The 25,199-nt window shown below is 38.2% G+C and overlaps 2 protein-coding genes across 11 annotated transcripts; one reads left to right on the forward strand and one right to left on the reverse strand.

Annotated features, from left to right (window-relative positions):
• Nucleotides 1-3,278: 3,278 nt before the first annotated feature.
• On the reverse strand, nucleotides 3,279-22,209 carry LOC139986211 (solute carrier family 22 member 21). 3 transcript variants are annotated; one of them, XM_072001366.1, is made up of 11 exons: nucleotides 21,709-22,209; nucleotides 12,411-12,490; nucleotides 10,891-11,038; nucleotides 9,754-9,967; nucleotides 9,561-9,667; nucleotides 7,786-7,940; nucleotides 6,859-7,048; nucleotides 6,315-6,447; nucleotides 5,928-6,240; nucleotides 5,593-5,777; nucleotides 3,279-5,026 (listed from the first exon to the last, which is right to left on the reverse strand). In XM_072001366.1, exons 1-11 carry the CDS (start codon nucleotides 21,732-21,734, stop codon nucleotides 4,850-4,852), a joined length of 1,728 nt encoding a protein of 575 aa, XP_071857467.1. In that variant the 5' UTR covers nucleotides 21,735-22,209; the 3' UTR covers nucleotides 3,279-4,849. The 3 variants fall into 3 exon arrangements, with proteins under 3 accessions (XP_071857467.1, XP_071857466.1, XP_071857468.1); XM_072001365.1 differs by lacking the exon at nucleotides 21,709-22,209 and adding an exon at nucleotides 20,657-20,706; XM_072001367.1 differs by lacking the exon at nucleotides 21,709-22,209 and adding an exon at nucleotides 15,875-16,086.
• LOC139986220 (zinc finger C4H2 domain-containing protein) lies at nucleotides 19,884-24,993 on the forward strand. 8 transcript variants are annotated; one of them, XM_072001383.1, is made up of 6 exons: nucleotides 22,829-23,169; nucleotides 23,395-23,489; nucleotides 23,662-23,833; nucleotides 23,904-24,085; nucleotides 24,160-24,384; nucleotides 24,587-24,993. In XM_072001383.1, the coding sequence occupies exons 1-6, from the start codon at nucleotides 23,167-23,169 to the stop codon at nucleotides 24,714-24,716; spliced, it is 807 nt and encodes a 268-aa protein (XP_071857484.1). In that variant the 5' UTR covers nucleotides 22,829-23,166; the 3' UTR covers nucleotides 24,717-24,993. The 8 variants fall into 8 exon arrangements, with proteins under 8 accessions (XP_071857491.1, XP_071857492.1, XP_071857490.1 ...); XM_072001384.1 differs by having other exon boundaries at nucleotides 22,830-23,169; nucleotides 24,160-24,375; XM_072001385.1 differs by having other exon boundaries at nucleotides 22,834-23,169; nucleotides 24,175-24,384.
• The last annotated feature ends 206 nt before the right edge of the window (nucleotides 24,994-25,199 follow it).

Raw genomic sequence — 25,199 nt, forward strand, 5'->3', positions numbered from 1 at the left:
TACGTTTTAAGAAATGAAAATTACGAAATAATTAGAAGATTGTGAAGAAACCTATCAGTTATAGTCTCTTCATCTTCTTCGAAAATTATCTACTATAACATTATTGCTTCTTTTATTCTAAAATGAATTACCTAAGTGATATACGAATAAAAGACGACAGGCATTCTTTGAACTACATCTTTTTTAATTTTTTGGGATTAATAACAAGTGCTTTACAATTTCTGTAAAGTAAATTATTTCAACTCTGAAATTCTTATACATTTAACTTCACACAGGTTTTGGTATACTGTTTTATCCGAAAATCTGTCTTTCTGTTGTCAAGCTTGTTTCTTATCCAATTCGTTTGGATCGTAATGAAAGCGTGACACACGTTCGGCAGGTGACAGTGGAATTGTTCTTGGTGAAAGATTTTTTTCCATGGAAATACGATCGCCAGTGTTTTCATTAAATCGTCGCCTGTTCCGGCGCGACAAAAATTGAACTCTTCGGCCAGCTGTTCCGCGCCGTGTAACAACGCGAAACGATACGCAGACCACGGCGTTAATCGCGCGAGCTCCGGCAAAAAAGTGTGCCATCGCGCGAGAAACAAAATCGCTTCCATTTCACCCGCTAATAAAATCCGTATCATATTTTCGTGTTAACGAATCGACCTGCCGTCTGCAGGAAATTGCTATCAACCGTTTAATCGATACTTCGCTCGCGGGGAATGTTTTCGTGAAAACTGACCGTCGTAGTTTTAACTTCGTATGTTAGCGCCGCGAATATTAGACATCTTGAAAATAACGTAAAACGATTTAACTTGGAACACTCTATAAGCTGCAGAATTCATTTAGAGACTTAGAGACAACGATCCACCCTATATAGAGACGGATGTTAAATTTCTAGATGTAAAACGGAAGGAAAATGTTTGTACAATTCTGTAATCTGATGTTGTAAACTTGGTATTTTTCGAAATTTAATTTTTTTAAGCAATACACAATAACGATTCATCGTATACTTTATATCGTGAATGCAAAGACGGACTTTAAAAGAAGCTCTTGAATAAGCTAATTTCCAAATGCAGAGCAAAAATTTTTCAAAGATCCTTTAACGTGAAACATCATAACGTAGAATTCTCTGAAAGCTCCGAAATTCACTTAATCGAGAACTACATCGCGAAAGTTCAGAGGCAAACGCCAAATTTCCAAATGCAAAGTCGAAAGAGAATTTTTCAAAAATCCTTTGAAAGCTTCGAATTCACTTAAATGACGCGCTGTGTATGTTACACGAATTGAAACGCCAAACGAAGGGCAAAGTCAAGAGAGAAAGAGCAGAGAGAAAACTCGACTTTCATTTCTCTGGGATGAATAGCCGCGTATCTCCATTATCTCCTTCCGGGAACAGCATCGATAACAGCATCTAGGCAGGCAGAGAGCAGTAACTCAAACGAGGATAGCAACCGTGGCAGCGTACTCGGAAACCCTCGAACAAAGAACGCGCCGTATATCGACGAGCTTATCGATGCACCTTTTCCTTTTCCGCAGGATTATTCGCGTCTGGAATCGTCCTCGTTTTTTTCTTCTTCCTTCCCGGTCGTCGATAAACGGACGCGTACTATGCCAGATCGAAAGCATGCCGTCCGCCAACACACCTCGACAACCCCATCGGGCATGTAGATAATCCAGGATAAAGGTGGCACATACGTGCATCGAGCATGATACGCGTTCGAAGATGCACGAATCCGCGTATTCCTCGGATTTATACAAGCTGAACGGCAAAGCATTCATCTCGTTCGATCGGCTGAGAGATCGAGGTTAAAGGAGACTACGGATCTGCGTACATTATATTAATTAAATTCGCCGTTTCAGAACGATTTTACCAAGTCACGTGTATTTCTAGCCAAACGTTTCCCTCGTTGCGCGAATCGGCAAACTTTTTTCGTTCGAACGTAACGATACCATCGAATTTCCATTATGCATTATTATGGGAACGTCACAATGCTGTTCGCTGATTTTGTTCTCGCTCGACGTTGTTTTCAAAGGCGAGCGACACCTCCGATAACACATCAGAGTACATATCGCGGATTGTTTTTACGTTCCATTCGCGTTCGTATTAGAATTTATGTTCGTGGAAATGCCGCGACGTGTATTGTGCAGAATCAGTCTACTAGGAGGTGACTAGTCGCACGATTAATTATTTCCTTTCTTTCTTTACGTATAACTGGGAATAAGAGGATTACATATATTCGTCGAACGTTTTATGTTATCTTTCTCGTTGAAATCGACACGAATCGGAGATACGTGTATCGGTAACGTTATTGAGATTTTCATAATGCGAAGGTCCAATGCTGCGAAGAACGATACGTAAAAGGAGAGGACGTCCAGCGCAGTTTCATGAATACGAAAAAAGAAACAAGGACGAATGCGAAGCCGCGAAGATTTGTAGGCCGGACAACAATATTTATTGCAGGACGTCGAGTCATCTGTAAACATAAAATAACCAGCCGCATCGCGTGCAGCATACGCGCGGCCCTATTGCAGCCCGTTGGCTAGTCCGGCGCTCGCTTCAATTTCCTTTGAGCTGCGTTGGGGAGACCGAGAATTTGTCAGAATGAAATATCTAAATCCCCGTGTATATTAAAATATCCCAACGACGATGGTAGTGGCTTTACGCGGCATTAGTCCTTTGACATTGTACTCTGGATGCCGAGCCACATCTAACTCTTTTATGCCTCACAAAAGCCAATTTTGGCCTCCATTTTCTCCAAATGAGAACAGATAATGACAGCATGCTTTCATTTAAAAACCCCGCTGGAGGGACACATGCCAACATGGAATATTCAGTAACGTAAACATTATGCAAAGATCAACGTATTCGTGGTTCTTAAGCTCCTTCTATTAGGCTTTATCGATCGTGTCGCTCTATTTTGCTTTTGACAAGAAAGAAATTGGGTCTTTTTTAACTGTAACTACCATACAATTTGAGATGCTTCTCGTCATATCTTCAGTAACAATTAATGTTTCCATCTTCTCTTGTAGCTTCTACGTATATTTCAAATACGTAGGATTTACTAAAATCACCAAATAAGCAGGATTGTAAAGATACAAACAAAATGTAGCATGATTTATAATTGGAAGAACCAGGTGCTGAAAATCGTTTGAATTTGAGTGAAACGTCAGTCAGATACTGCAGCGTACTACGTTTAAGTATTTAAGCAGAAGTTTCCTAAGCTATTATTTCAAAGTATGCCAAGGGAACTCTTGCAAACGTCAAAGGTAAAATCAACGACAACCAAAGGATTTCGTAAATGCTTATGTATCATCAGAATTACGTTTACTTGTTACATTAATGTCTAGTACACGTATGATGCGTTGCTATGTACGAATATTCTTAACTCCGTCTTAACAAATACGATTGCCTGTGAAACGTCGTTAAATTCCGCTACTCGCGACACGATGGAAATATCTTCTAGCGACATTAACAATTCTATATACAGGTTATGAGTTATCGTTGATGAAAACACGTTGGAGAGGAACTACCATGGTCGAGGATATTTACATTAATATTTCAGTTAATACTACGTGGCAACGAAATTAATAATACTCTCACGAAAGATTCAGCATCATAAGAACTATTGCAAATAATGTGACAAAATATTCCCATCGTCACGAGCATCGTTCGTAATACAATTGCTCTTCGTAATTCTCTAAAACAGCATCGTGGCCTATCCACCGTGTGCTCCTATATAATTTCCATGAAACAATTGTACTACTACGGTTTGTACACGGCTACGTAAGTATCCACCAGCGGAATACTCGTTTAGAATAATAATATCCTCGCGTAAACATATATACACACACATATACATACGTATGTATATATATATTTATACATGAAATTAAATTACCGCTATTATCTCGTCCTTCTGAACGATGCGCTATCATGGCACGATGCTCTACACGTCTTAAAATACAACGATGATGGTCGATATACATTTCTAAAATGCTTGACTCAGAAACACAGACAAGAGCCTGTAGTAATTACTAATATGTATTTATAAACATGATGCAGCAATACTGTGAAAATACCTGAGTATATTTATGTTTTCTTTCCTAAATGGAAGAAGCATTATAGGACAATGCACGCATAATACGTATGTATTTAATAAAACTCATCGTACATATGTAGACGTCTAGACGACAGATACACTAACATGTCGAACGATAGCCTTAACTGGCAGCAACGAGGCATAATTAAGCACGTTAAAAATTAAACGGACATTGCACGAACGGGAGTGGAACGATCTCGCGCGCCTTATCTATCGGTTGCGCAAGCGAAAAAGGAACAAACGAGCTGGTGAATTATCGACTAGGTCTGATAAATTGTTGCCAATCCTCCCCGGAGACTATCTTTCTCCCTTGACTATTTCATCTATAATCAACGACTCGTCAACTCGTTTCGCGACCAGTCAATTTTATGGCAAATTGATCACAAGCGAACTCTGTTGATTTCAACGCATTGAAAACGAGGGTACTGTGTGACAGCGCGCGTTTAAGCTCCCTTCGTTTTAGGAATTTCCTCGTGCGTTTCACTCGGAAGCTTTCAAACCATGAATCAGGTAGTCACAACCGATATTCTTCGCACCAGGAGGAGAAAAACTTTTGAAAGACATTGCTGCTGCACGTTTCTCACCACCACTTTCTCCTTTTCTTTTCAATTCAGTTTCGTTTTTTATTCGTTTCTTCCCTATCTCGTTGATTTTCACACTTTTTCCTTTTTTTTGTTTCCTTTGCCCCTACTCTCTTCCATTTGTTTCTTGCATTTTGTTCTTTTCCGGATTTATAACGCGCTGCGTTGCATCCGACCGCCCTTAAGACGGTGAATCCTGCAGTTCCTGTTTCTGCTGCACTTTACCGATATTCTCCGCCTCCCACACCGTGTCCGGAAGTTTGGTTCCCAATGTTTCCGGGAAGAATAGAGACAGCAGTCCCGCGGACAACGCCATGCATCCAAACAGAATCAGCGGCAGCTCCGGCATTATTTGTGCCTGTATCATACAAAAATACGTAAAAACACAAGAAAACGAAGTACATTATATCTATATATTGCGTGTATTTCTTCCGTGAAAAATTCATTTCGCGAAGATTTATAGATTGTTATTTGAGCAGTTGGTCCTCTTGCACACTATACCAACTAATGATATTATTAAATTGATAAGTAACAAGTCTTAAGTTGTACTTTACTATCGCAATTCACTTCGAGCAAGAATTTTATCTGTTTCGTTATTAAATCTATTACTATCGGGTACAAAAATTTATTAGCGTATCTTATAGTCATGATATTAATGTAATTGTACTAATCCACGGAAACAAAGAACAATGCACAACTGTGTAGAAATAGCTACAATGTAAAATTTCGTGTCTGCAAAAGCCACAAAGCTCATTCTAATTATTTTGTCCAGTCTTTAAGCCTTCCTTAATCCGCAAGCTTAACATATCGATAAATCAGAATCTTTGTTTCACTCGTATTGTTCGAAAATAAAGCGCAAGCATGCAACAAGCGGCTCGTATCGGTATCGTTCTACGATGTACATTCTTGCGGTGGTAGACTCACCAAAAGAGGAGTTTGCGGTGACAATATTGACCCCATGCGGCCAGTCATGCTGCAAATTCCAAGAAGGGAGTGTCTCAAGTTCGTAGGAAACAGCTCCGCCGTGTAAATGTAAATCGTCGAGAAGGACATCGTAATACACCATTTCCCGCCCATGTACAAGAGCAGTGGTAGAAAGCTCAGCGAACCTGCAATGGATTCGTTGTCTATCGATACTTGACGTTTCCTTTGTAAATTAATCTGTCATCGCTCGAACATTTTCAAACGAATAATATAGAAAGGATGTAAGGCAAAATGCTGTAAATTGCAGAGAGAATTTCAAAGAAAATCCAGGTTACCTGTCGGTAAGAATTGTATAGCCAGACAGAACACTCCGCTCAGTAAGAAAGACGAGGAAAGGGTAGCTTTACGACCAATGTAATCGGTCAGAAACCAGGTCAGAAAGTAAGCCGGGATTTCGACGATGGCCACTAGTATGAAATTAACGTATTTGTCACCGGCGAAAGCCACCGAGTTTAACGATAATCCATAATAGACGAAAGTGTTTGTCAGCCAGCAAAACGAACACGCCAACAACCGAGTGAGCATCACCGAACTGTTTAAAACTTGCATCGCTGGTGACTTCTTTTCGGCTTGTACCAATCGTTCCGTCTGAAACATACGATGCCAGATATCGTTTCGAACTCGAATATTTTCCTTTGTACTCCGTTGAAAATTAATCCTACCTTTTCTGTCTTCACCATGTTCAATTCTTTGAACGCTCCAATGGCTTCCTCGGTGATTTGTAGTCCGTTAATACGCGCCATTTTCCGATAAATACTTTCCACCTTTCTGTGTTTTCCATTCGCCAATAACCACCTTGAAAATGGGCATCATTGTGTGTGTTTTTCTTTTTCTTTTTTTTTTTTTTTTCTACAGTAATTTTCGAACGGAGAAACGATTGAGTGTATCTTTGTATAGGACACGCTTTATCGATAACCTATAGCGTAGATAGAAAAAAAAGGAACGATGAGAAAACTAATCTGATAAAATACGATTACAACTTGAACCAAAGATTAAAAGCAGCCTACACATTCTCGACGATCCCTCGGTATCGTGATCCGTGTTAATTAATTAGAGAGTACCGAGGTCCAATCAAGGGCGCAGTGACGTGAAAAGTTCAACGGTTAATTAGCCGGATGTCGTGAAACGCGTTTAAGGGAATTCATTTCGAGATCGTTAACAAGGCGTCGGGACAATGCGAATGAAACATTCGCCAGAGGAAATTACCTGACTGATTCCGGGATCAGGACGGGCAATAAGATGGCGAGCAATGCTGGACCGTAAACCATCCGAAGGACCATCCGCCATGATCTCAGCCACATCGCGATCAAACCGAGTAACATCTCACCCACTGCGAACATGCAGCAGATGATCGTACTGGCTAGCACTCTGCCGTTTACTCCTGCCATTTCCATCCCTGAAAATAATCAAACGTTGCTCATACGGTGAACTTGCGGTTATTCGCTAGCAATTTAGGCTATGGTTACAGCGAATGCATTCTCTGACAATCTTATGCTATCATAAGAGTTCAAATTCGTCGTTGTTCAGATGTTTAATTTGTCAGAAAGATACTTCAAAGGAAAAGGCATCTAATTATGTTCTCAATGAATTTCCGCTTTAATCAGCTACATTTTTGTTGAGATGAAAGCTATCAACTAGTAGGTCAAGGTTTGATATTGCTCTGCGAACAAAGTTAAATTAAAGAAGCAAAAGAAAGCCGCCGATATTTTTGTTAATAAAAATGTCCAGCAATATGGAAAACATTACAAACGTTTATATCGATAAATGATAATCGATGTGTATTTTTGGCACTGATTCTGAGATCCGTAAGAGATCAGAGTCGCTTGATCTGATAAATCGTGATAGGTGATTGAAAGGCTTTTCTGACGAATTATTGGAGCTGGCATCATTGAAACGTGCATTATAATACATACACTGTATGGATATTGTATGTACGTATAAATGAAATATTGATGAAATTATAAACGTGGCAATAGTAAACTGGAGGACAGCAATGGTTACCTTCGGTTACGTTTTTCGATATCGAAGGGTTCCTGCATCGAGTGGCCAGTAGCATGTGAAACATGGCCGTTATTTATATCAGCATTATTCACGTCGAACATCTTCCCTTACTTTGCCTCGTTATTAACTCACCTAAAATAAATCCAGCGCTGTAGATACCGGCCGCGACAGTCGCGTCGATAAATTCGAACGCGAGAAACATCCAATAATTCACGGAGAAGGAATGTATCAGGCCGCTGATTCCGCTTAGGAATGTGGTGAGCGTTAGTATCGTGCGTCTTCCGTATCTGAAAGTGGCGAAACGAAATATAAGCGGACGTTGAGGATTTGACGACTAGACAGCGTTTCTCTATTTGTCGATGATTCCCATAAAAACTTCAACGAACTATGTTCTCGATGTAACTCTAGAAGGTTTTTGATAAGAACGAGAGGAATGAGAAGGTTCATATCGAAAACTATCCTTGTCAATTTTCATATTTTTTCAGAAAAAGAAGAAAATACTTCAACGTCCTTTGTTTTCGTTCGGTAGATTTCTATTTTTGAAATAAAATATTTATCATATCACGCAGTTACTAAGACGAGCTATATCGATATAATCACGAAGTTGCGCAAGTTGGAATAGTACGATGGACAATGTACTCTCTTTATGAAATAAGAATAACAAACAGTGGGATAGTTAGAACATCAGTATTTTTGTTCTTCGCGGCTGTTATCAAACTGAATTCTGTTGATATGTGAGTCATCGTTTAAGAAAGCAATGATTGTGGTAGTCCAAAATACATAACTGTCTCACTAAAAGTAATAGCCTTGGTAACTTCTAGAGAAAATCAATTGTTATGCTGCGATAGATCATTTATGAATTTTCCATCTAACGATTAAAATATCTATTATCTCAAATATTAAAGAAGTCGACAAGAATTGTTCTCGTTACGAATCGCTCGACCGTTCAAAAAGGGGAATCTCAAAAAACAACCTGCAAGTTCGAATCATTGTCATAGATCTTCAAAGTTCGCCCAAAGTACAGTTTCATTTAAATACAATTTCCCCTTTGGACAATCTCAAGTATTCCCCGACTTCGAATTAGGATTTACAAACCACAGACTCGCGAAAGTCGTCTGTCTGAATACCGGAGTTCCGGTTCTCCAGGGACACTCTAGCACGTGTCATAAAACGCTCTAAAAACCTCGAAGATCGTCGAGTTCAAACTGCAGGAAATAGTCTGGAGAAAAACTTCATAGATCTCAGTATAAATCCGTCACGGTTCGATTTCTCTGTATTATCAAGCATCTTAATTATCTCTCACACGTTTTTCCACGTTTTATGAGATGATTTCGATAAGCGAACACTAACGACCTGTTGATTTCCACCGAATCTCAGTTAAAGTATTGCATCCACCCTCTTCTTCGATCGGACGTCGTTAGATATCCGGTTCGAATCCAACAGACTCCATTATCTAGACTTGAGATTCGAACCGATAAGGACTAATTGATAGATTGTGGACTTTTGTAAGTTTAATGGAAATTTGAAAATACCAAAATACATGGAACACATATAACATTAAAAAATACAGAAGTACTCGTAATCGTATTATATTACGTAAAACAATTCTCTGCTTAGGTTCCATTTGTTTAATTATATTTGTAAAAATATAATTTGCCTAAACGTCCACGGTCTTCTAATCAATTTTGCTACATATAATCTTTCGGTAATTTCCAATCGAATCGTATTTTTCCATCGTTAGAAAATTTCCCAAATTTGAAGACAATGCGGAAAAATCGCTATTGACACGCGTGATTTCTCGTTTCAATTTCATACCAAAGGTTTCTTTGGAACATTAAAACGAAAACGAAAACGAGATTGTGACATAAAAAATTCGAGAGTCGCAAATTTTAATGATTGTTTCTCACTTGTCCGATATATATCCAGCGAAGATCAGTCCGACGAATTGGCCAACGTTATTTATCGTGCCCACAAGCGTGAGTTTCCATCGATTAGTGTCGCAGGTGAGGTCCCACTATATCGAGAAAACGATAGGATAAACGTGAGTCATCTAAATAACCATAATTAGCTGCGATCTGTCGATGGCTCGGTCGGTTTTACCTCGCTGAGCACCGTGTTCTCCGATGGATCGTAGATCCACGAATCGCATTTCTGGGTAGCGTTAGTGAAAGTCTGATTTGTGCACACCCCCGTGTGATTCTGAACGACGTATCGGTTGCACTTGGACATCTCCGACACGTTCGGAACAGAGTCCGGCACCCAGGACTCGTCGAACTTCGTATTCAATGGATTCTCGCATTCTGGTACCGCGCACCTATTTTTGAAATAATCATTCATTTATCAAGATGAGAATTTTTTAATGAAGATCGAAATGTTAAGGAGGAGATATGTTTCCAGAAATTATTTGAGCAAGTGAATTTTTCTATTCTATATGAATATCCCGGAATGTTTTCGACGATAGAACTGATAGTCTTTACTGTGGTAAAATATATATATCTTATAATTAATCCTAATATGGGAAATGGACCTCCTTCAATAATTTTTTATTGTTTGATGAAAATATCACGAAAGTACTTCGAATCTTCGTTCCTGCTTTACTTAAAAATTTTCAGCGATTGTAAGAACGAAAGACGTAACTATACTGTTAACGCAACACATAAATAATCATTAAAGTAAATCTGGTTCAACGATCCATCTCAACAATGTTGTGTTTTATAAATTTATTAATAATTGTTCGAAGTATCTCGCAGAGGTCTATAGAACGTTATTCAAAGAAATTTCCTCTTAAAATAACGTTAAATTTGTTAACAGAGCGCGGTTAGTTGCTTTAATAAAATACAGTTAGCTGCATAAAAGTGGTCGCTATACGCGTCTAAAGCTCGTCTACCGCGAAAAAGTTAACAGGATGGCTAATAAAGTAATCGATTATCCGTCGCATCGATTACATAATTCAATGTTCGATCACTCATGTAGTCGCGGAGCATTAGGTGCTCCTCGTTGATTGCACTTGACCGGCGCACATTATTCAAGCCTTCTCGCCAGAGTTTATTCGTCCGAGCACGAGCCATGAACGACACTGATTCGCTGTAGGCGACTAGCCCCGAGTAGCTCGAACAACAAAGGAGACGCTCATACACACAATAAATTACACAGAGATAGAAAAAAAAAAATGAAAAACACGAAAAGAAAAAATAAAATCACTGCTCGAATCGCTGGTTGCATCATGTGGTAACGTACCTGTATTTAACTTCGCCGGCTGTGAATACGTAAGCAAGCGTGAATCCTGCTGACAAGAACAGAGGCAGGCTGATTATCGCGAACATGATCATTTGATAGTATCCAAAGCGATCCACTTCCTGCTTCCTGTCCGATCCTCTCTTTCCCTCTGCGAAAAACACGGTTTTCCAAACGATCAAACGATATCGTTCGATTCGCCTGGTATCTAAAAATTCTATCATTCGGAGGGAAAAGCATGGAAAAAAGAGGAAATCGTGAAACTCTTGAACTTTAGAGCCAGCAGATTCTCCGGTGAAAATCGACGCCTGCCGTTGACACGCGATATTTCTTCCACGAGCTTACGAGAAAGGAAAAAAGACGAAGAAAACATGATTTTACATCCCCCGCCTCCTCTGGTACGCGTAATCGCAATTATGATAATTTCCTTTTAAATTATATATCAAGCGTCTTGTTTCATTGCTATTAGTCAAGCAATCACAACGGTATGGTCTAGCGGCCATTGATTTATTCGTCATCGTTAAAACTAACTTATTTTGTCTCTCTCTCTTATTTTCTTGTCGGCTAAACGGACATTGTTATTGTTGTGATTCAATTGACACAAACTTAGACCAGAACAACTATCTAATTGATTTAGCCGGTGTTGTTAATGAGTCGCGTAACTAAACAATACAGACCGCTTACTGATTTTCTTTCAAGCACGGTCTTTGCGTAGATCTCTTTGTAATTCCAGCAATAGGCGACAAACAATAGTAAACGATTAACTCGAGTTACGACTAATCAAGACGAATAGACGCGTCAAGCAAATCGCGCCGGTGGGTTGCAAACGGGCACGCGACTAATCGACGTGGTAATTATATAATGCCATGACCTATCTACGATCTACGACATGCAAAAATAAATTTTTTAATATTCTTTGCTATTCAATAAGGTAGACATACAAGGAGATGAAAGTGTTAAAAATGAAATCACTATTGTAACTAGATCGAATGTAGAGTACTGCCATATTTACATTTTTAATTAAAGAAATCAGTAGAAAAGAACTATATCTTTTTTCTAAATATATACAATTTACATTTATATAGAATTTCATTTCTTCATAAATTTCGAAGCTTTTATGCGAAGATACAATAACCTGTTTTGCTGCCTAGCAGCATACAGATTATTTCACTTGTATAACGTAGGCATTTAGGCATATGTTGCATGCCAGATATATGTTTTCTATTAGGAGTACTGCATTTGTAACATAATATACTTATACATCACCTACGAGAAATTATGTAAATATGTGTTATACCACTTTTCCTTTAGTCTCTTCAACTTCCTTTTCTTAAGACACAGAATACACGATTTTATTTTCGTTACTTGCGTTATATTTCAACAAATAAATTCCGCATGCTAGCAAAATTTTTCATGCACATGCAAATCGGCAAATCATATCGTGCAGATACCTACCGATTCAAATCACAGACATAAACCTACATACAATACATACATATAATATTAATAAAACAAGCGATTACCTGTCCCATCTTTGGTCGTCGAGGATTCGCCACTCTGCGAGGAAAAGAGCTTCATGCTGTCCTCCTCGTCGCCTCTCAGGCTGCAAACATACAGAGATTCGAAAATTATGCCTGATCCGTGGGAAACGCTTCTCCATTGACCCTGCTTCGAAGATCAAATTGCTGTTCGATCGTCGACTGCTCGAAAAAAAACACGCGGGAACGGCGCAATTCAACACATTACATAAAAGCAACGAGATCGCGCTAAGGTGCTTCTACAGACGTTCTACAAGGAGAAAAAACGTAAAAAAGCAACAAGACGCAAAGAAACCAGTCGCGAACGGGACTTTCACGTCTGTCGTCTGTCATCTGATTAGTCTTAACGCGGCAGAGAAACGAACAATGCATGCAAGACACACGATGGTTCGTATCCGCGAGTTATCATCGTAAAAGCAAAATCGTCGATGTAAAACTAACTGTTGACAGAGAAGTTGGATGAAGCAGTATGGAACCGTAATCGTTGACACAAGGTCCAGCCGATAAACGCCCGATAAAAGGGAAACGAGCTGCCCGCGTGTTCGCACGAACTCGACGCGCGATCGCAACCAACTGCTCGCGGCGAATCCCGATTTTCTACTGGCGCGAATCGAAGCGAGTGGACACTAAAAGAGAGACAAAGGAAAAACCAGTGCAAACAGAGGCGTTCACATCGTCCCATACATATATACATGAAAATCAGCGCGTCATGGAGCCATGCTCTCGAACCCTAGCTGACCGATTTCTAACCGGAACTGCACGCTCCCATTGGTTTTCATCGGAACGGTTTCAATCTTTTCAAGGATTTCATTGTATAAATAGACTATAAAATGGTCTGTATAAGAAAAGAGGAATCTTGATAGACTAGTCGGACATCAGAGCCATCGGTATGATCATCGTTTAGCGACGGTCTTTCATACCATTGACTTTCTAATACGAAAGAGCGCGTCTGAAACTATTGCACGTCTCGATACTCTGTATTTATATGCAGTTCGTGGCAAACCGTCTCCTTGACGATCCTCTCGTAACCAACTGCACGATGCCGATTTAACGTTTCAAGGAGGAAACGATCCGTCGTTGCTCTTCAATTTCGTTCGATAAATATGAACGTGGAAGCTGGGCATACCACGGAAAATGAGCACGTTCTCCATTGTCTTCGTAAATCATCGGTTTATTGTTATTTATCGCCGACATGTAACTACTATGTAATTCTTCTTTGGTCTTCTCTTTTTTTTCATTCCGATCGCGCGTTCCCGTATAGATAAATTGTGATTATTACAAGGTGATGTCACACGCGGAGGATTTGGAACAGCGAGAGAATGGCGGAACTTGGAACTGTATCTTTTATATTTGTTAATCGTCCCAAGATTCCTCGTTTCCTGAATTACACTTTGCCCTTCTTAACTAAAATGTCCTTCTGAAATTTTACCATTTCCTTTGTGCGATTCTTTTTCATTCAATTTAAGATACATAACTAGTCATTGTTTCGTAAGTCTGTATAATATAAGTCTATTTAAAAAGCGAAATATTTGACGAAGGTATTTCCACAGATCTTGAAAAAAGGTAGAATGCTAGAACGTTTTAACTAAGGAGGATAATAACGCTCGCCTGTGACGTTCTTCCATGTTTCGAGTTTTACGTCATGCAAAAAATTCGCCACACGATAGCTCGCAGAGATACGAGATATTATGCGGCATTGTTGCACGCGTGACGAACTACCTAAACGCGAATCCAAGGAGAAGACGCAGTGACATTCGTTGAATTGACCGTAAAGATTGGATCGCAGATGGATCCAGGTCATTTGTCCTTCGCGCGTAATTCCACGATGCCTGCTACTCATTCAAACACTCGGTGAGATTAACATATATTTAACGATATAAACGACCTGTCATAAAGAATCCTAATTCTTCAATAAAGACGCCAATGTGCGCTGTTCGTATCGCATTACTACGGCTGCTATATCTTTTCTACATCCTCGAATTTTTCCTTCTTCACTTTGCGCTCCAGCCAGTTTTAACTCGGCTGATTAGCAGCTGGTTTTATAACTAGTTCTGTTGCGCAAGGTTAGGGAAAAAAATTACTCGAAAACATAATGAATTTTTTAAAAGCCTTAAAGAAATTATTAACTCATGCATGACTGGGTGTTTGTCGAGCTGTGTGAAACAATTCTGCTGACTACTGGTAACAGAAACACATTATTGCGAGAAAGACATAACGTACCAAAATTAGGAACAGTTTTACTGAAAATTTACATTTATTGTTTGATTAATTTTAGATTAAATTTAATCGAGCCTCGATACGAAGATTAGAAACATCGCTAAAAATCACGTCGAAAGAAATCTTAGATTATCTAAAACATAGCAATTGTGTAAAATTCTTCTTACTACTATTTTACTCGAACCTCGAACGGTTCTTACAATTAAAATTTTCACTGAACGAAAATTTTCTGCTCAATAGCTGATGATCCGGATAGGTCGCCCAGTCAACTGAATTAAAGTCTAACTCGACTCGTCAATTACAATATCGCGATTCGATCAACTGAAACGAGACGGAACTAAACAAACGCAACAAGAGGAACAAACAAACAATACCGAGTATATCGTCTACCTTGAAACGCAGTCTTGTTATACGATCAATTATAATCATCAACTTAAACGCTTTCATCTGATCGCTATTCTTCTTAACTTGACGTGCAATTGAACCTAAGTCTTCAACGAACACGGAACAATTTCCAGCTACCATCTGAGCGAAAAGAATAATTGCGCCCATTCGATGGTACTCTAAATCAAGAACCTATCTCGATCAAGAGACAAACGACCTCAGATCGAATTCCATGTACTCGTGTAATTACGATCGCGTATCTTAGATCGTTCCATTCATTCTGGTAATTCTTGTTCTATGAGAACACAAAAGTTCCCAGGATTAACAGTGGACGAAGGAAATATGATACGCTTCAAGATCTAATGTGAACCGATGAAAATATCAATATTCGTTGGACCAAACCTATTTGCAATATTTTACTATATTTAATATAACATGCTTGTAACTTGCTAACTGAATCAACCTTTAAACAGATAATTCTATACTCGCAGAATCAGATATTAATAAATGCAAATTAAATTCCATTAAGTTGGTTTTAGTCAGCGTAAATTTTAATGTAATACAGGGTAGAACTCCATTTATATGAACGGTATATAGTCAAACAAAATTTTAATTAATCATTAATAAACTCTGATTAAACGGACTCTTGCTATACGAATCAAAAAATCATGCATAGTTGGGAAATTTATGTATTTCAATTGCGTTGAACTATTACACTGTATCTTATTTCCAAGAAAAATGATGACATGCAAAAAAGATATAAAGAAATTACTATGTTCAAAAAATTGCTAATCCAAGCAACGAATTGACTCTTTCTTATTTAACAGATTGAGAGAAACTACACTCACAATTAGAACCAATTCACGTTCCTATCCGCAACGTGTTGTCGCTCGAAACAAAGTATGTAACACGTGTGAAAACAGGTGTCCAGCTGCTTTTCGTTTTCTTTCGCGAACACGCCTACACCATCGTCTGCGTGTCCATCGATTGCGTGTGACTCGTTAACTTCACGGCACGGAGAACACCGTTAAGTGAAAAAAATCACGGATCTGCGCGTGCCAAGAACACTATATCGGTCTAGCGACCACGACCGCCTTGTTGCTGCAGCAACTGTCTTTGAAGGTAAACGTATGCCCACAACTCTGTTCTGTTCTCAATGGTCACCCGTGAGGCCAGTGGGAGAAGTGAAACAGAAGGAGAGGGGAAGAATCGGTCCTTCTTAAAGTTCTAGCCTTTTCGATCGGTAGGTCACTCGCTTTATCACTGGCCAGGTATCACGCAGCTTTCACGTCAATTGCATACGCCATAAAATAATCCGATGACTATTTCGGAAACTTATTGCACAAGAGGCGTGCTGGTTCGAATAAACTGGCGATAAAAATGTTTGAGAAATGATAGAATATCCGAAAAAAATCGTCAAAATTAAAGAATATACTTAGGATCATAAGCATTAGGACACCTATCGATATCTAGTGTAAATTAAACGCTATTTACGATACTATTGTATAATACTTCAAGTATTTTATTGTGAATCAGTTATTTCATTTGCAACGTATGTGTCTTATAATATAAAATAAAATAAAGTGGAAGTTTCCCAATGAACGTAAAGAATGGATGTCCTAATTATTTATAGCCGACAGTGTGGCTTTGATTTAACGGATATTGAGCAACTTTGTCGAGTCGCGATAAATCCTGATGTTAGAATAGAAGGAATGATAGATGAATAGAATGTCGCGTAAATTCACTTTGCTTGGAATCGTTTGACAAAAAGGACAGAAAACTAATTATAAATCTCCATAGCCTGCAGTGCGTTGTGATTAATGTGCGACGAATAACGCTTAAGAGACATTTACAACGCTGAAATTGTATTGCCACCGAATGATTATGTTAAGTAAAATATTGGAACAATATAGCTTCCTCACGGTTCAGTAATTATCAGTTAATTACTAAAATTTCGCGGTTCGACGCCAGTATGCGTAAAGTATGCGACGGTCGATCGTATTTCACAATTGCACGGTGCTTGACGAAAGACATTATGTCGCTCCTTGAGCTTCTGGCCACCATTAAATTAGGTTGCAATTTTTTCGAAACCTGTAATTTGCTAAAATCTAAACTTCGAAACGTTTTAAATATTAAAGAACCACCCAGAAGCTTTCTTTTAACGTTTTAAAAAATATCTTATCATAGAATTGAAACAAACAAATATGCGTGTTAACAACGATCATTTCACACGAATCTCTATCTTAAAAAATCGTTTAGCGCGGGAGGAACACGATTGAGTCAGAAAGGATCTAAAGAACACAAGAGAGTTAATTGTCATCCTGCTAAGAAAATATGTAAACGAAAGTGATCGCAGTTACCAAAAGCGCAATCATAAAATGTTCTAAACGCTCTAAACGATGGAATCATCGTTTCCTCAGAAAAACGCCAGCCCCGTGGCGAAAACTTTCTCGCTCCAGGAAATATCGAAGCTGCATACTAGGAAAATCCCCGGATTAAACGTCCCGCGTGCGCTATTATTTTGTTTACGCTGTCACCGTTGCGTTGAAAAGTGACGGGTTTTTGCTTGGTCGAGCAGCGCTAGATCCACATGGGCGGAGAAAACCATGCGCACGATTTCCCGCGGTCGACACACCGACAGATAACGCGATAGATAAGAGAGAACGAACGAGCGCTCGCGCTCGCGATTGCATTCGCATGCCCATGTATACGTATTTTTGTCTTATTCAGTTCATCGAAAACAACCGGAGAAAAATCAAATAAAACTGGTTTACGCCGGCTTAGAGCGGATGCGACAGCTTAGTTGCAACTAACGTGCGACGGTTTATTGTTACATCGACCGTTATATGCAACGGGTCTATGGAAAAATCGGTTTTCCCCGTCGTCCGATCGTCGAACAAAATTGAAAACCGATATCGGTGGCTCGTTTTCGCTGCTCTCTCGCGATCTGTCTAGCTCGATTCCGCATTTTATCCACCATGTTCCGACCGGATGAACGGAACACGGAATAATGACGGATTAGACGAAATTGTATCTGTGGTAGTTGAATTTTTGCTACGAAATTATAGGAGTAATTATGACCATATGTCACGCAGAAGGCAAACTAATGCGCTCCAAGTCCGAGCTAAATCGTTTGATCTCTGCGAAATTGAACGCTAATTGCGTAGATTTTCATATGGAAATTTAAACATTTTCGGGATATGGGGCTGATTACTTTCACTTCTAGAGAACTAGAGCTCGTTCGTATATAGCGCCAGACTTGTTCGACGTGGCATGTATTTATGCGAAAGTGACACTTAAGAAACTTGAGGCTGAAATTTTTGAAAAGTTCAAAAAAACAAAATTGACAACTTTGGTTCCTAGAGACATAGAGCTTGTATCGGTATAACGAAATTGTATCGAGTGTGCTTGTCCGATGAGACGAACCTGAGAATCGTAAAACAACTGTGAATGAAGTAATGAACGCCGTCACATTGGCGACTATGAAAATTACAGAAGACGGAAAATGCGCAGCAAATTTCAAATTAATTTTGTTATTAGTGTTCATGTCTCTCTCGATGCACGATGCTACTATGATTCAATTGGATAGGTATAATCTACTACATATATCATTCTGATTGTATCGTTGATATCGACATACGATTACGTTCAGACGATTCTCAAATCAGAGCGTTTGAAATTAATTCATGGATCTCGTGACTAAAGGATGAATCCGGTATAAAGAATCGCAGAAAATATTAAACATCTCATAATGCGAATAACATTACGAGATTTCTTTACTCGAAGGAATGTAAACTAGGAAATTTGAATTATTTATCACGACACGATAGTCAAGAAACGGGATATAACTAACTTCATAAAGAATGTCCTGAATCTTTTTCTGTAATACCAGTTCAGAGGAATTTGAAATCTAACAAACACGATATTGCATTATATAAATGTGTTAGTAGGAAATGATAAATATGAATTACTAAAACACGGTTTATCGGCTCGTATTAAAAGTTCGCATCTCATTAAGGATTCGTCAAAATATCGATAAAATGTTTTTATCGTAATCAAAACAATATCGAATATCGTATTTAAAAATTTCTTTTATATAATATCATATTTATATCGAGTATCTATCCGATAAGTATTCCCGATTAAATATTTTCGATCAACAGCTTTCAACGATAATAAAAGACAAATAAGAGATGAAAGATTACAATGGAAAGGAAAGCGTAAGAAGGTCGATAATTGTACAAATATTTACGAACTACTGCAGTTTATCGAATTAAATAACGTTCCATGACCTAGTTAAAAACCAGACGAAAGGGGAAGCGGCATCGACGAGGATAAAGGAAAAATAAAATAAATGATAATGGTCGTTTATCTTGACCGTCGAAGAAAGGCTGCATTCATCGAACGAATGAAGATTGCTTAGGATTTGCTTAAAATTTGTTTGTTCAAGATTTTTCATGATCTCGTTAATGCAAATAATATTCCCTGATGATGGTCGCTCGTTAAGGAAACCTCCGATGAATCTTTGACAAATAAATCTATCTCAACCTTTAAAACTTCCACAGAAGATAATTTTCACTTCCTTTAGAAATCAGTTTTACACGAACACCAAACACTGGAAAATTATAAAAACCTGTGGTGATCCATGGTTTACGTTTCTAGAGATTCGCACTGAGTTATCGCCAAATCTTCACTGAAAAAGTATATCGCGTACTCGTTACTCGTCAACAATTTTTTTCCTCGATCATACGACGTATTATCGTGGACTATGTTCGTCATTAAATATCTCCAACTGACAGAAAAATCTTATCTACAGGTTGTTCAATAAAACAAACGAAGGAAAAATGGGGTCGCATAATTATTCATGTTCGAGAAATCACGCGTCACAAAAACTTCGCGAAGGAAACAACTGTTTGCTCATACAAATAACGCTATTTAACGCTTCTACCTCCGAGTTTTAAATCCTCCGAGCTGCACGTCGAGTCATCTTGTTCGATCGCAAGATAAATGAAACGAAAAGATTCGAAAAAAGGTGAGAAAAGGAGAGCATAATTTGGCCGCGTGAATTGGCATTGATTACGAGAATCGCGCCGCTTCTAAGCGTTCCCGTAAATAGGAGTTAAATTCTGCAAACATTTCGAAGGTCGGTTTCGACGCGACACTAATGATTCCCCGCGCGAATTAGTCAGCGAAGCATAATGGCAAGGTAAATGAGCCCACGCCGTGCGTCGCGGCAGCCCCGAGTAATTTCCATTCAATTTCAGTGTGTTCGACCAGATGGTTGACGAACCCTGGTCTATACGAACGGCCTCCGTTACGTTGCTGTGCGACGATAATCGAACATCGGAAAAAGAACAATCGGTGCGTTTTAAAAAATGTAAATCATGAAACAAAACGCTCAAGTACACCGGGTTACCTTGTGGAAGTCTGACTAATTTTGCATCGGACCAAAGTCGCTTAAAGAGAACCTTAAACGATTTCCAAAAACGTACCAGCTTATTGCTAGCGCGAAGGTTCTTTTTACAGCTGACATACAATCCGTTCTTATTTTTTTATTTGCTCATTTGCTGTTCTACTCATCTACTACTATTAACCGTATTTCAAGGAAAGTACTATAAGAAAGTATCTACATGTAGATATTGTGATAAGAATATGGCAAGAGCATGTGACAACATGAAACTCAAATATTCGTTAATGCGAAATAAATTATGTTTGAAGATACAAGTTACTCAGAAATCGTGTTTATGAAATGTTGATCGGTTCTATGAATAGAAGAATGACGATGATATATATACCTTCTTAATATTTACCTTCAAATTCGAATTTATTATCTTTTTGTGATAAATAAATTGGGAACAGTTTGTTTGCCCTTTATACTAATTATATACAGAGCTATTCAAATTGTTTAAAGTAGCATATGAATGACTCGTGTAAAAATTAGTTTCTCAACATATTTTCCTATTTATCCTTGCGCCAAATACACGCAACAAAGACGCGCTGTAATTACTAATTTAGCACAGCACATTCGTCGGATGTAACGAATCATTTCCAAGAGGTCATCGCGGATCGTAGTTCGCGATAATCATCCCAATGATACTTTTTCCTTTTTGAGGAAATTATCAACCACGGTAAGACGCGCGACACCGCTTCGTTCTGTTTGCTCCGCGAAATTATCAAAATGCTTTATTAAACACTCTGGTTGATCAAACAAACGGATATGGATGATGGTGTATCGCAAACAAGAAAATCGACAAGAAGACATAAAACTTCAGCCGCGAGTCGTCCTCGTATGCGAGGTTTAATAAATATGCGCATGCTGTATGTTGATCCATTCCGAGTGTAAGTCGCAAAGTGTAACGACCGTATTATCTTTAAACGATTCATGACTGAAAATTTCTCCGTATCTCCAGATACGACTGTTCCAGTGTGACGTAAGAGACTTGTCTATAAATACAAGAAAAATAGTAATCACCAGCGAAAGAAGAAAAATAAAAATCGAATAGAAAATCAAACCGTGGATCGTCGTTTCGCGCACGATCATTCATACGAGTAACAACCAGTCGATCGCTGGCCTCTCATGCTTGTTGCGCGTGAAACAACGCACAACGATCAACGAATAACCAAAGAGAAGGATAAATGCTCGTAAATAAACGTGAAACACGCGTCCTTATGAGTTACTTACATTCTAGAGCCCATCCTGGACCCCATGATCCTGCCACGTCGAAACTGGTCTAATGTACTCGAGTCGTGAGAAGAGTGACTGCTGTTAAAGCGAAAAAATATTTTCCACTCCGCGAACGCGCGACGAGGAAATTGTCGAAACCGTTCGACTTGACGCCTCTCTCGCGCGGCACTCTCTTTTGTCCTATATTCTCGCAACTCGCGAAGCTTCAGAGACACTCGAAAGTTTGTCGGTGCTTAGTCGTACAGTGGCGGCAGAAGTTTGTACCCAGTACTAAGTAGGAGGTGGACTGGTGCACAGTGGTCGACGAATGTTACGAAAAGTCGGGAGAGAGACGCGAGGCCTTCGTGGCTAGAAACCGCGGCATTTTTCTCACTTTGATGTCACACTTTCTTATCTGGATTATTATAGTTAGATCGACGATTCTTGATACTCCTAGGAATATGAGACACGTTCTATGAGACTGATTGGACTACCGCGCATATCTCCATGGTTTCTTACATGAGGTCATACGTTTTCTTTCGTCGTTCTTTTTTTCTTTTTTTAACGCCATTTCTTTCACTGATACGTCAAAGAAAAGAAAAGTAGAACTTCCTTATTTACTCCGTATCATTACGGAGTACTGATTATGGCCGTGTAGTATCATCTTCAAAATTTTGTAAAATCATCAGAGATAACAGAAGACATTAACTTAGTAGATCGCGTTCCAGATGCAACTGATAAACGATTGCTACACCTCCGATCGCGCTTAAGCGATACTGAGGTCTGACTATTCCGTACCGATTCTGTCGCGTTTCCCCGATGAACCGTCATAAAGAAATCTTTTCAGACAGATACGCGACATGTAGTAGGTATATGTAATGCTCGATATGTAATTTTAGCATAGGAGATATAGTGGACATTTATGTAAATATAATATAGATTATATATTCGAGATGCTAGTAGTCTAGATCCTTTGCTAGTTCGTAAGAAGTATCGAACGTTATTATGCGATTTTGATTCGCAGAAAAACTATTAAAATCGCATATAGAATTATGCCGCGGTCACAAAATTTGACGGAGTTATCGATTCGGTTTTGCTTGAGTTTTTATACAGTCATATAGCTAAAACGCGTTTAGTGATTTTTTAATCAAATATTGATTCTAGTCAGCAATAGAAATTATCTCAAGTATAACACTTGGAGTAAAATTAATTTATCAAAATACGATCATATCTGATAATTTTTAATCACCGTATGTATCTTAAACTTAGACATACTTTCATATACGATTTCCATAAGCTATCCTTATCAGATTATAGAGAAGTGTTCTTGGATCTTTCTATCTAACATGATACTTTGTTTCAAACTGGACCGCTCTTTTTTAGTTCGTCGATATATCACTATATGGCGCGCGCATTCGACTGCATCTTGGAATTTGTTGTTTCTGATCTATCAAGAGATGCCTGTCATTGTAATTTATGGTATGAATTATATTCATTGTGTTGAATGTCAATGAAATTTGTTAATTCTGGAAAATACATAATTACAAGTCCGACGATTTCGTTCGTTTCTCAATGAAAGTTCTGTGCATATAGAATTCCTATAATTATATCTTAAATATCTCGCCCGTAATGCCTTGACAAAAGGAATTTGGCTTCTGAACTCGCTGCATTTATTTGATAAACAAGCTATCTTTCGTTTGACAGGCTTGTCTAAACAAAAGTATCGGGAAGCATTTAACAATGTCAGCCACCGAAACTACGGTCATTTTCGCAAAACTGGAAGCACTGAAGGACATCAAGTACATATACGAATTTGCATATACAAAGTCTTTCTTTAAACACGATGAAATGTTTTGAATAATCCGAAAAGTTTAACGTGCCTTTGTGCAACGTCACTATAGTGAACTGCAATACGATTCAATTTATATTTTTCTAAAACAAAACTTCTAAATATTTTGTGTATTTTGTTAGATCGAAAACACTCCAATTGGAAAAGATGAAGCAGAGAATCTTGCAAGAAGTAGAACAAACTGAACAAGAAGAAAAATGTTTGCTGGAGTACAAACAAGAAATGGATCTTCTTATGCAAGAAAAAATGGCACATGTCGAAGAATTACGTCAAATACATGCGGATATAAATGCGGTATGATGAAACATAAATCTAATATCTTGGTTCTAGATTATAGGTGTAATTATTTATGTAACTATGGTAGATGGAAGCTGTTATTAAACAAGCAGAAGAAGCTAGAAATAAAGCAAGAGAGACAGCAAAATTAATCCATAATAACGATTATCAACCTCTAAAACATGATATTGATCGTATGCGTAGGGAATTTTTAGGATTGGAAAGGTTACCAGAATTATATGAAACAGAATCTGATCTCATTTCACCAGAGTAAGTTGAAATGTGAAATAAATAGAAGCTGTCTTGAGTTGAATTACTAAACTATTATAATTATTATAACAAAGATTGTTTGTTCATAGCTACTTTGACCGTCCAATGCAAAAAGCAGAATGGAGGGTCGAAGTAAGGGGAGAAGATTTATTACCCCCTCTTACTCTGCACCATCCTGGACACCCAGGTGGTTCTACACCTTTCCTTGCTCCTCAACCTCTTCAAGGTCCAAGTAAGCCAGAACCAAGACCATTGCCACCAGCCCCAGGCCCACCTGCTCCAACATTCAGGTACCACTGGTATATCGCAATTTTATATTATATTTCTATATAATACATAAGTCACATTAGCCAACTAAGTTAGTTGTATCCAATATATTTAACTTTATAAAAATTTTTTTGACAGTGACAAATAACAAAAGTGCTCTATATGTTATGATATATTAAAATATACTATATATAGTAGTATATTAGCTTTTATGTTTTGTGTCTTTGCTTTTAGGCAACAACCACCCCCTATGAAATCATGTTTATCATGTCACCAACAAATTCATAGAAATGCACCAATCTGTCCCCTTTGTAAAGCTAAGTCGCGATCACGTAATCCCAAGAAGCCAAAGAAAAAAGACTAATTATATTTATAAGCGTTATTTATATTATGAAACATCAAGCATTTCTATCACATAATTCTAAGGGTATGTGTTAATGCTTTTTTTATAACTTAAAATAGTTTGACTACTATAAAAACATGCATTCATGCAAAGTGTATAAAAGTGTTTGCAAAATGTATGTATTTATAGTAATGTTTTTAACTTTTCTTAGAAATTTATTTTTGATTTTTATAATACTTGTATCAACCAGTTGTAAGACACTGAATTTTCACGACGATAATTAAATAATTTTTACCATAATTAGATATACAAATAAATCTGCACGATTCTTAAGATTTTAATAATTTTTTTATATTCATTTTTATAAAATAGTAATTGATGCAAAGATAATTTCTTCAAATACAAACACATATTGCTTTAGGCGCATCCTTTATTGCACACGTCGTTTTATATAATTATTTTAGCAAATATATATACATTTTATTAAAACGTACTTCACTAACT

The sequence above is a fragment of the Bombus fervidus genome, chromosome 4 (assembly GCF_041682495.2).
Source record: "Bombus fervidus isolate BK054 chromosome 4, iyBomFerv1, whole genome shotgun sequence".
Lineage (NCBI taxonomy): Eukaryota > Metazoa > Arthropoda > Insecta > Hymenoptera > Apidae > Bombus > Bombus fervidus.

What these genes read in the sequence shown, in the direction of transcription:
- LOC139986211 (XM_072001365.1), bottom strand. Translation starts at nt 20,691, where the DNA reads ATGCTCTTGCCATATTCTTATCACAATATCTACAT. An exon ending in GCCGGCGAAGTTAAATACAG is followed by an intron (nt 9,968 to 10,890) that starts GTACGTTACCAC and finishes TTTCAAAAATAG; the next exon opens with GTGCGCGGTACCAGAATGCG. An exon ending in GCTGGATATATATCGGACAA is followed by an intron (nt 7,941 to 9,560) that starts GTGAGAAACAAT and finishes CGCCACTTTCAG; the next exon opens with ATACGGAAGACGCACGATAC.
- LOC139986220 (XM_072001383.1), top strand. An exon ending in TACATGCGGATATAAATGCG is followed by an intron (nt 23,834 to 23,903) that starts GTATGATGAAAC and finishes TAACTATGGTAG; the next exon opens with ATGGAAGCTGTTATTAAACA. An exon ending in CCAACATTCAGGTACCACTG is followed by an intron (nt 24,385 to 24,586) that starts GTATATCGCAAT and finishes CTTTGCTTTTAG; the next exon opens with GCAACAACCACCCCCTATGA.